Raw genomic sequence first — 11,039 nt, forward strand, 5'->3', positions numbered from 1 at the left:
AGATTCAAAACCACAGTTTGAAGGGGTACGTGACTTTTTTGTTGAGTTAATGTGTTGTGTTGTTTCTCTGAGGTCATCCAGGACGGAAGCACTGGGTGAACAGGTGGAAATGACCTTCCCTAAACAATCATCACAGTATAATTTTAGTAATTTAGTTTAATCTTAGTAATTAATAAGAAAATAGTCTTTCAGATGTGTACCTTTGACCCACGGTTTCCTGTAGGTATCCTCCACCAAGCCGCCATTGTGAGGGTAATGGTCATCCTTGTAAGATATATAAGGCGTGGGGAGTGCTAACAAGTCCATCATCACCGTCAAACGGTTTCTGTTCTGGAAGTAGGATTTATAGACATTTGTTTTATCATGTCATTTTTTTTTTTTTTTTTGCTGTTTGTTCAGCTTTATTGTAGACTTAAACCCACCTCAAAGACATAATCCAGAGCTAGAAAGCTGGCACAAGGGAACATAGTTGACTTCCACCTGTAAATATAATTTTCAACTCGATTAGGCTAATGCTAGCTAAGCTACAGCTAACAAGTATACAAAACGACACGATTGTCAAATAATTTTTATTCCAATATGAAAAGTACTCTGTTCTTATGGACCACAATAATGTTTAGACGCAACTTAACATTTTTTATTTATGTTAAGTTACCTTTTGTTATTTTCTCCAAGTAGCAACAGATAACCCGAAATCGATGACCGTCAAAGCTCGACACGAGGTGAGACAATTTACAGCTGTGCTAAAAGTCCCCCGTTTGCTTCTTTTTTGCAATACGTATTAAATATTTCCTAACACGGCGCTAAAGTGTATTGTTGTAAATACTTAAATTATGTTACACTACCCGAGGAACCATGGAGTGGAAAGTTTCTATTTCATAACACAGCGCTACGGTGTATTGTTGTAAATGCTTAAATTATGTGGAGAGCACAAAAATACGCCTTTAAAAGCTGGTTAGCTTGTGACCAAACGTTACTAAGATAAATACGGTACGTTTGTAACAGATAAATTAAAATATAATCAGCACCATATTATTTATTAAACAGAGCAAAATCTAATCTTGTCCACCAGGTGGCGGTATTAGTAGGTAAGAAATTATCAACTATGAAATAACGTAAAGAAAAACAAAGCCTACACATATGTGGTCATTTTTTTGTGTAGCTGTCTAAAGACAATGTAAAATTGTTACAAAATGTAAAATTTTTCTAAAATGGTAAACTCTAATCTGCCAGTATCTGCCTCCCCCCCCCAAAAAAGACGCCCCATTCATCACTGCTTGTTTTTAATTGTCATTGCATGATAATTCTATTTGTATGTAATTGCAGTTTTCCTAATATGTCAGGACAAGGTGCATCCTTTTTGGCAAAGTTACATTGCCATTAATAAGGTTTTCTTGAAGCTTCATCCATGGACCAGCAGGCGCTTTTTAGGGCTGTGTCGGGCTCCACAGTTGCTCATTTTTTATGCTCCTCAATTTGCTCCACCTCGCTGGACTCGTCCACCACTTTGCCGTTGACCATCGTCTGAGTGACCACCTTCACAATCTTCCTGGTGCGCACGTCAGGGTCTTCTAAGAGGAGGGTGGGGGGACAAAATACAATAAAAATAATATACATAGTACGTATAGTTGTACTCAACAATTTAATGTGTAATTTATAAATCATTTCTAGTAATTCAGGACTTACTTTTAGGAATTGGAGGTTTTTCTTTCACCCTGCAAGAGAAGAAGCTCAGTCAGAACCAGTTTTTGTTTCATCACCTCCCTCGCACTCCTATATTTAAAAGCGTCCTTACATCTCCTCTCCTTCCAGCAGCTTCCTGTAGGTGGCGATCTCCATCTCCAGGTTCTGCTTGATGCGCAGAAGCTGCTCGTAGTCGGTCTTGTGGCGCTGCATATCCAGGCGCAGCTGAGACAGCTCATCCTCCAGCTGCACCAGCGCCACCTGCAGGCGGTCCATCTCCACCGAGTACTTGTGGCCCGTCTCCATCAAGTTGCCCTCCAGCATGCCTGCCTGGGAAACGCGCAATCCAGGTACTAATCATCTGTGTTAGAAGACAGTGGGTGAACCCTTGCTACTCATGGGTGAATGTTGGTCATGTTGGTTCATCAGTGACTTCTCGTCAAACAGACATGGCACCAACTGTCAACGCAATATCATCAATGTGATGAATACGCTCCCTTTGTGTGTGCTGAGCAAACATCATGGCCAGTATGAGTCTACTCAAATTGTTTCCACGGTGTGTGTATCACCCCAGCGTCAAAATTATCACAGTGATTGATTGAAGCCGCAACGAATATCACCAGCTGAGAACATTTCTCGATGCGACACAAAAAATGTTTGGGGAGAGCTCGGAAAGAGCTGTTAGGTTTGCACTCCACTGGATTTTTATCATATTTTATTTATTTACTGCTGGTTACCTGCTTGCGAAGACTGTCCAGTTCTACCTCGAGTGCCTGCAGGAAACGTCGCCTCTCGCCCAGCTCGCTTTGGGCACATCGGAGCGCCTCGTTGCTCTCCTTCACCTCCGACTGCACAGCGTCCAGCTACACGCACACACACACACACACACATGTCGCATTGCACTGAACATAGGGAATATATTCCACACATATAAAATCATCACTTAAAAAAAATATACACGCTGTAAAGGATTTGCAGAAACCTGACCAACCTTCTTGAGGTACCAGGCCTCGGCCTCCTCCTTGTTCTTGCGTGCGATGCCCTCATACTGGACCCTCAGCTCGGCCATGATGGCACCCAAATCGGGGCCCTGAGCAGCGTCCACTTCCACGTTCACCTGCTCATTGGCCAGGCGGACCTTGAGGGAGCTCTTCTCCTGAAACCCCCCCCCCAAAAAACTCAATTTTGACTATTCCATAAATGTACTGGCCTTCCATGCTATAGGCTAATTGGCCTCCAGGTTCTTCTTCTTGCATTGTGTGTCTACTTTCCTGCCTTGAAGGTGTGGCTGTACACACTTGATGTTTTTGAAGGTTTTCGTCACTGTCCAAACACTGCAGGTTTGATTCAGCCGTGCCACCGATAGCAAAAGCAAACACGGTGGGAGCCTTTTACAACCATAGCTGCCCGCCTTTGTAGATACTTAATGGACATCCTCCTGGCAAACTGTAGCTTGCAAAATCGTTCTAAAGTACTTTATGGATGTTTGTGGACGGTAATGACCAAAAGATGACATATGCTTTTAGATACGAGTTTAATTTGTTCCGTGACCACAGTGAGTTCTGTAACTCATGGAAATGCCATCGATGTGTAAGCCAAACCTCGTCGTGGTTCTTCTTGAGGAAGTAGAGCTCCTCTTTGAGGCTGTCCAGGTCCCCTCTCAGCATGGAGATAATCTGGTCGTGATCGGACTTGGCTCGCCTCAGGGCCTGGCAGTCGCGCTCGACCGACTGACACAAGGCCACCTCCGCCTCCCACCTGGATGGACAGAATAATCACAATAGTGTGACGACACTTGGCCAATTGTATGACTGGAGTAATATGGCAAGTACAGCGATACCAAAACCCCGATACCACCGCTGATACCGATACCAATGTTGATACAGTAACCGATGCCGATCCTTTTTAGTCTTTAAAATACAATCATATTGTTGCAGTGTATCATAGGAGGTGGAGTCTTCACATGATGGTGGACATGGAATGGAATGTTTCAAATGGACGCATTCTGCCGCTGTCATTTCGCACAGTGGCGGAAAAAGTCATTAATCCACCTGGCTTGGCAGTCTGGCGCTCACGTGCGAAAATGAATACAGTTTGTGTTTGTGCGCCTCTCACTTGACCCTGAAGTCATCGGCCGCCAGCTTGGCGTTGTCGATCTCCAGCATGAGGCGGGCGTTCTCCAGCGTCCTCTTCCGCACCTGAGGGAGCCACACATTGCTGAGTTACCTTGTCTTGTTTTTGCACAAGCAGATTCCAAGATCCTGACCTCTTGCCCGATGGCGTGCGCCTGAGCCATCATGTTATCCACGTCGTGTCCTTTGGGCTGCCTCTCCACCATCAGTTGTTTGATTTTCATCTCCAGCTCGGCGTTGGACTTCTCCAGGGAGCGCACCTTGTCCAGGTAGTTGGCCAGACGGTCGTTCAGCCCCTGCATGGTCTCCTTCTCACTGGCCCCCGCTCCCAGCCCGTTCAGGGACAGGCCGGCGCCCAGCAGGTGGAGCCCGTTGCCCACCGACACGGAGCGCGATAGGGCGCCGGCCATGGACATGGCCGGTTTGGAGCGGGCGCCGCTCCTGGCGCCATCCCTCACCGACACGCTTGAGAATGAAGGCTGGCGCACCGAGTAGCTGCGCATAGACAGCGTTGACGCCATCCTCCTGCGAATTCTACACAAACGGGCCAGCGTTAAACTGTGCCTTCGAACGCAATTTTGAAATTGAAGCCTGGCTTGAAACCCCATATTTGAAATCAATCCCAAGCAACATAAACCCCTAACACTTGCTTTGAAATCAAATTTTGCCAACATACACTCAAAGCCATATTTGAAACTGTAACAGAAACCCGCAGCCCAGAAACCCTACTTTGAAACACCAACCCAGGCTAGAAAGCCAAATTCAAAATCATAACCCTGGCTTGATGCCTTATTTTAAAACCCCACCCTGGCTCGGAACACGCATTTCTTTCAATTCTATTGTTGTTCATTTGTTAGACTTACGCAATTGGTGAAGCTTGGGATCTGCTGGATGAAGCGTCCTGGCCGTGGGAAACGGGGCTGTGCAGGTGAGTCTGGCTGCACAGGATCGCCTCTCAGTCCCTTAGGGTGGAGACTATGAGCAAGAGGAGGAGGCAGGACGAGGACGAGGAGGAAACATGACACCCCGGAGGTGGAAAAAGTTGCCTTCCAAAATGCAACTTGAAAGAATAGTTGATTGTTTGGTGATATAAATGTGAATTGAATAACTGGATTGACATTTGTATCAAGCATTTGGCGATGGAAGACGATACACACGTGCGGTCTAAAAACTGACAAGTACTCTGTACTTAAAGGAAAAGTTCAGATACAAATCCTCTTTCTCTGTTGAAATGAATGGGAATGCCATTAATCCGTTCTAGCCTCACCAAATAACCAACAAAAACATTTGGAGTGTTTTTTATTTTAAATCAGAAAAAAATCACTCAATAATATTGTACTTTATGAAGACATACAGTGATGACATAATGATGTAGAATTAAAAATAAATAACGCAATTTTGTAACATTTTCTTATTCACTTCCATGGACATTGTGCTGCTGCCTGCGTTGGCCACCGGGGACACTATGACGGATGGGCATCTGCACAGATGATAAAGAATATATGACTGTGAGTACTATCTTACATTGAATGTCTGAATTTGTCATGGCACTGTTTGTCTTCAATCTTTTTTAGCGTTTGCATTATTCTAAAAGTCAGTAAAATGTATATATTTTTAAATATTTTGAAGTTTTACTAACAATTTCCAACTTCTAATAAATCTGATAGAAAGTACAGATGTCAGTTGTCAAAACGTAGAGAGTAAAGGTAAAAGTATCTATACTCAAGTAAAGTACACCGGTCGCATATTTGTACTCCACAACGGGTTTGCACGATGGGGATGTGAGAAGCGGGCCCTGGCGCTCGGAACAAAGGTGCCAAAGAATGAGGAGAAAGCAAAGACCCCTGAGAAATGAAAGGGCGTTCCCGGCCTGAAGTGCAAAGCAGGTTTTGCGTGCACAAAACGCTCACACGCAGCCATGTTGACTCTTTGCTGTTCAGGCCATATTGACTTTCATTTCCTGTAAGATATCCGTCACCACAAAGCAGACAGGATTTACCTAGCCCAAAAATTGACCATACTGGCTTTATCAATAACGGGAAACAAAATTCAACAATTGGCTTGTTGTATTTCGTTATTTCATGCAATTACATTAACTACAGTATGATATAATGTTATGGTATCACTGATTAGTTCATATTATTTAACACTACCATATTCAAGTAACCACATAAAAATGTTAACATTACCTTTTTAATTAAATGTATTTTTTAATTTATATTTTAAATTAAAAATGTTGTAAAAATGTTTCACGCAATAGTGCATAATAAATCATTTATATTGAGTAATTTTTATTTTATATAGTATATGTTTTTAATAGAATCATCCAATTTAAATCTAAGTTGCTTGTTGCAATTACATCAACTTTAATGTAACTTTATATTGTCTGTCTTTAGCTCTTGTGTTTTTATCTCTTTTCAAATGCTACAATACATATAAAATAAAAGTGCATGTACAACAACATGTGCAATATATTTTAAACTTGGCATGAGAGTACAGTAGGTTAATAAAAAAAAGTGTGTGATACCCATTTTGAGTCTCCAGGGAAGATCGTATGACCGTGACTGACTGACCTGATTCAGTGACTCACTCACCTACAGTAACTTCCATTATTTACTCAATCGCATCCGCACACATTTGTTCTATTATTAACTTGCATTAGTCAGAGTACCTCAATACCCCAACACCAAATTAAGTCTTGTGTCTATATTTCTGCGGTAAAAAATTAAATGCCTTACCCCTATTGGCTGCCTGCCCCTCTCTGCAGTTAAACTGACAAAGAAAAAAAAAATATATATATATATATAAAACATCGCAGCACCTTACTGAGACACTTAACAATAGTAGAAGCACAATTATTCTTCATTTGTCTGCATAATTGAGTTATACTGCCCCCTGGTGGCAGAGATGATCACACCAGATGGAATTTGATTGCAGTGTTTAATTATGATACACCAAATGTTAGATTATTTCGATTGTCTCTACATCTTATCTCAGGCATCAGCCAATTGACGACTAGAATAGAATAAAATATTTGTTTTTCAAGGCGCTTCTATGTTCATACACATATGATCTAAAGAACAGAACAACTGGATTTGTCAAGTAATTATGATAGTGATCACCTTAAACCAAAAAATAAAACAGATCCACTAGAAATACTTAAGGTAAAAAAAAAGCTCAGCAGCACATGAGCACATCTCAGTATTTGTTGTATAATAAATGTGATTAGTGTGCAATCAGGACTGTATTCATCAGCTGCTGGGTTGCGCATGGTGGAGAACTTGCAGGGAAGATCCTGAGGAACCATCAAAAGCACCCCAAACGCTGGTTTTCCACGTTGCATGCTTTGACGCTGATTTGTTTTGTGCAGTGTAGTGCTGGCAGGTGGTCCAAAATTGCCTGGAGTGGATCAGACAAAATGGCCGCCTTTGTGTTGATGTTAGCGTGGCGCTAATTACGAGTCATTACAGCACAAAGTTTCAAACAATGACGTCGATCTGATTATTTTGCTGGAATTACAAATAAAGATGAGCAAGCAACACCACTGACATTTTTAACTTGTCAACGTAACAATATAATAATATTGTACCGTAACATAATTGAACCAATCATAAGTATTTATATATAAATTTCCGCGGCATCATCTTATTAGCTATCGGTCAGTGTGACAAGTGAAGATCTTTACGTTGAGAGCGCCAACAAATTGTCAAATCAATGGCCATTAGACGCACGTATCGATCACCCACAATTGCTGGAGATACTAATGGGAATGTTTCAGAAAGTCACTTTTCACGTCAACACCATACTTTTAAAGACAACCTCGTCTTTATTCAATATCGATTCATGTACAAGCAGCTGTTGAGTTAACGCCGAGTGCTACTTTGACTCCGTTTTGGCACAAATAACTGCTTTTTAATGCGCCTGGCATTCTTGACATTTTACAATCTGGTTTTAAGTCATCCCAGAGTTTCTAATGAAGTGTTTTTAGTTCTTGACACCAGGGACTACGCTATCCTTATTCTGTATTGCCCCTTTTGATCCCTTCACCTCTCGCGGCCGTTGTGTGGGCATCGGTGGCACTTGCCCTTCAAACCTTTGACCTTACGTTATCATGACAAGTAGAAGCAGGATGTCAGCGACTGACAGGCATTTGTGGTAGAGCAAGACCAGCATGGCTCAAGTGTCCTGGTCTAGCTGCAAATGCCGTGAAGGGATGGGCTGTAGCTAGAAGATGACACAAATGGTTGATGATTTAGTTCTTGGGTGCTTTATGTGGAGAGATAGATGAGTCAGGTAGCTAAGTAGATTAGTTGGTACAGGATGTTAGCCCAATGGGTAGGTAAAGGTTGTTAAATCAAATGTCTTACTGTCTGGGTATCCGTGCCGGCCCAGTAGTTGTCTGTCCAAACTGGTGAAAGAGGAAAACTGGCTGTGGTCTTCATGCTGAGAGATGGAAGAGGAGGAGGAGGAGGAAGACACTTTGGCCAGTGAGAAACTCTGATAAGGGAATCCACTAGCAGCAGGAGGAGGAGGTAGCTTTTTGTGGCGAGCACGGCAATTCTGGAACCAAACCTGCAACAAATCAAAAGTCCATTTCATTTGAGTTTTTTTTTTTTCTGTAGGTATCAAACAATTCGTACCTGTATGACCCGTCGACTCAGTCCCGTCATTTCCGCCAGTTTCTGCAGTGTCACAGCATCAGGGTTGTTGTCCTGGGCAAACTGGCTCTGCATCACCTGCACCACAAAAACCAGTGGCCAAGATCATGATCGATTCTCAACTTTATTGCATGAGAGTTTATTTGTCGAGTTTATGTTCTATGGTCAAGTTTAAGGTCTACTGTGGTCAAGTTTATAGCGCCACCTACCTGCAGCTGCTCTGCCGTGAAAGACGTCCGCGCCCTCTTAGTAGGTTTGGGTTGGCCGTCCTGGTCGGAGGGCAGAGCCCCCTCCAGGGTCAGACCGCTTCCTTCAGGAGGAGCACAAGTGTGTTGGCTGCTACGTTAGCTTCTCATGCTAGCCGCTATACGCTTAGAACGTGTGGATTACCGTACCGTTTTGCGCGGCCCTGCGTAGGTTGTCCAGTACGGCATCATAGTGGGCGCGACAGAGCACCCTGCCCTCCACCAGGCCAAATTCCTCGCCTGTGGACAACTGGCGTTTGCAGGAGAAGCAGGCGAAACATGCTAGGTGGTAAACGCTGCCCCGCGCACGCCGTACCCAGTCACTGGCGTACACCTGACGGCCACACTGGGTGCACTGGGTTCCAAACCTGCTACACAACATGGCAAGGTTGTTAAATCAACACTGTGGTGCCTTGAGCTAGAAATGCCCCAATTGAAGAGTCACCTATGCATTTTAAGACTCGCACAAATCCAAAAATGAGAACACTCGCAAGGAGTTGCTGTAGGTCACAACTCACACCCAAACGCTCACACGCAAATTGAATTTGGCTCCTCGTGTCCCTCCTTACTCTCTACACTGTAGATAGCAGTTTATTTCTCAGCATTCTTTTTTTTAATTCTTTTATTATGTTTGTACTGTATTATATATTGTTGTTTGTATTTTTAATGTATTATTTTTGTTTCAAACTTATCGTACGAAATTCGCTTAAAAATAAATGGCTTACAAATGAATGGAAAAAGACACATTCGTCAAAAACTCTCTGTAACTTTTACTATTGATGATTCTTCCATGACACATTCTATACTTGAATCCACTGAATTCCTCAGCATATCACTTTCACACACATTTTGCACACAAATTGCATCTTGTCGTTTCTTTTTTGTCCTACCTGAAGTAGTCTAGCTTGCAGTAAACTTGTTTGTTCTTAATGTAGCAGCTGCTTTGCTGGCGCAATGAAGTCCTGCAGACGGAGCACTCCAAGCAGCCCAAATGCCAGTGATGTTCATTCACCTTCAACACAAACACACAAATGTTGATTTGATGTACAACCACGGGCAAAAAGAATAAAAGATGGCGTGTTTGTACTTTAAGCAGGTATCGGTCGTGGATGTCCGCGCCGCAGCTGGCGCATAGCTGCGGCCGCTGCTCGGGCTTCGTCGGAGGAGAGCAGTGACAGGCGACCCGCGGAGGACTGCGCACTCCAGCCTCCTGTTTCACCTCCAGCTTGGACTGCAGCGGAGGTGTCGGTGTTTTGCAGGTGAACAGTTCATTTTATCTATACTTTAAATGTATTTTATCTTAAAAACATGTATGTAAAATTTATTTTTATAGTATACTTATTATGTATTTTGCCATTATACCATATATTAGAACATGTAAAAATTAAAAATCAAGTATTTTAACAAAAGATTTATTCAATGAATTCAATTTGTTATAGATTGATAGATAGATAGATTGATATGAAATGTGCAATATTTGCTTAAATTTGTAGTTGATAAAATGTATACATCAATAATTTTCACAATGTATAAAAATAAAGGTTATAGTAAAAACATACCATATATTGCTAAATGTATTTTATAAACATTATTATAGGTATAAAAACACAATCAATTACAGTTTAAACAACAATATACTAATAATTTATAAATTGCATGTACAATATGTCTAAAATTGATTTAAAAATTGTTTAAAAACATGACATATATATAGTATAAATTACTTAATGAATATTCTACTACAAAATAAATCATTAAAAATAGTTCTTGCCTAAATAATATCAATAGTTATATCAATACAATGAAGGGATTTTAAAAGGGCACCGTAGCACCAGATAGAAAATATAACCACCAAAAAACAACTTTTGGCTTTTGCTATTTAAATACATTTAAGCATGTTCTTCAATGAACAAAATTTTTGTAGGCTTCACATTTAACCTTGACACAAAACTTCACAAGGATTCTCTATTGCTCTAAAGAGGAATTCTGTCATGGCTTTGAATTATTATGCATATACAAAAAGCAAAGGAACTCACCATGTTTTGTCTCTCAGAAGCGGCCCACTTCCAAGTAATAATGCACCGACTGCGCACCTCACTTTGTACATTATATTTCCACCTCCTCCTAAAACTGTAAAAAAAAAAAAAAAAAAAAATGTCACCGGTAAATTTAAAGCCTGCAGAGGACAATTTGACGCAATTAGACGCAAAAATATGATCGATTAAAAGAGAAAAATACGTGTGCAATTAGTGATGGATTGAAAGGAGAGTGTCAATTTCATGTGCCAATCAAGGCGGGTGGAGGGTAGGGGGGTACATGTT

General features: G+C 41.7%; 3 protein-coding genes across 5 annotated transcripts in view; all 3 read right to left on the reverse strand.

Moving 5' to 3' along the window:
- Window positions 1-1,051, reverse strand: part of shoc1 (shortage in chiasmata 1) — an 8,101-nt gene extending 7,050 nt beyond the window's left edge. The window contains exons 1-4 of one of the 3 annotated variants that reach the window (XM_088375920.1): window positions 846-1,051; window positions 423-480; window positions 201-330; window positions 35-119 (exon numbers count right to left, since the gene is read on the reverse strand). In XM_088375920.1, coding sequence (XP_088232046.1) covers window positions 35-119; window positions 201-330; window positions 423-467 — 260 coding nt within the window. In that variant the 5' untranslated portion in view covers window positions 468-480; window positions 846-1,051. Of the gene's footprint in view, window positions 1-34; window positions 120-200; window positions 331-422; window positions 488-655; window positions 801-845 lie in introns of those variants that run through there. The other 2 variants (XM_088375919.1, XM_088375921.1) reach the window with 2 other exon arrangements.
- Window positions 1,052-1,278: 227 nt separating this feature from the next.
- Window positions 1,279-5,070, reverse strand: krt1-c5 (keratin, type 1, gene c5). The gene is made up of 9 exons (XM_088375932.1): window positions 4,679-5,070; window positions 3,950-4,349; window positions 3,799-3,881; window positions 3,285-3,441; window positions 2,675-2,839; window positions 2,421-2,546; window positions 1,796-2,013; window positions 1,687-1,715; window positions 1,279-1,571 (listed from the first exon to the last, which is right to left on the reverse strand). Exons 2-9 carry the CDS (start codon window positions 4,334-4,336, stop codon window positions 1,456-1,458), a joined length of 1,281 nt encoding a protein of 426 aa, XP_088232058.1. The 5' UTR covers window positions 4,337-4,349; window positions 4,679-5,070; the 3' UTR covers window positions 1,279-1,455.
- Window positions 5,071-7,801: 2,731 nt separating this feature from the next.
- lhx6b (LIM homeobox 6b) lies at window positions 7,802-10,825 on the reverse strand. Its single transcript, XM_088375335.1, has 8 exons — window positions 10,817-10,825; window positions 9,806-9,949; window positions 9,609-9,730; window positions 8,869-9,089; window positions 8,683-8,783; window positions 8,456-8,551; window positions 8,183-8,387; window positions 7,802-8,039 (listed from the first exon to the last, which is right to left on the reverse strand). The coding sequence occupies exons 1-8, from the start codon at window positions 10,823-10,825 to the stop codon at window positions 7,948-7,950; spliced, it is 990 nt and encodes a 329-aa protein (XP_088231461.1). The 3' UTR covers window positions 7,802-7,947.
- Between the last annotated feature and the right edge of the window lie 214 nt (window positions 10,826-11,039).

The sequence above is a fragment of the Syngnathus floridae genome, chromosome 5, assembly GCF_059516105.1.
Source record: "Syngnathus floridae isolate MCC-2025c chromosome 5, RoL_Sflo_1.0, whole genome shotgun sequence".
NCBI classification, from domain to species: Eukaryota; Metazoa; Chordata; class Actinopteri; order Syngnathiformes; family Syngnathidae; genus Syngnathus; species Syngnathus floridae.

Excerpts from the sequence above, each read along its gene's own strand:
- lhx6b (XM_088375335.1), bottom strand. Across the intron at positions 9,090-9,608 it reads TGCAAGCTAGACTACTTCAG|CAGGTTTGGAACCCAGTGCA; the intron begins GTAGGACAAAAA and ends CATGTTGTGTAG. Across the intron at positions 8,784-8,868 it reads ACGCAGGGCCGCGCAAAACG|GAAGCGGTCTGACCCTGGAG; the intron begins GTACGGTAATCC and ends CTCCTCCTGAAG.
- krt1-c5 (XM_088375932.1), bottom strand. The coding sequence starts at position 4,336 with ATGGCGTCAACGCTGTCTATGCGCAGCTACTCGGTGCGCCAGCCTTCA. Across the intron at positions 2,840-3,284 it reads TCAAGAAGAACCACGACGAG|GAGAAGAGCTCCCTCAAGGT; the intron begins GTTTGGCTTACA and ends GGGGGGTTTCAG. Across the intron at positions 1,572-1,686 it reads AAAACCTCCAATTCCTAAAA|AAGACCCTGACGTGCGCACC; the intron begins GTAAGTCCTGAA and ends CCCTCCTCTTAG.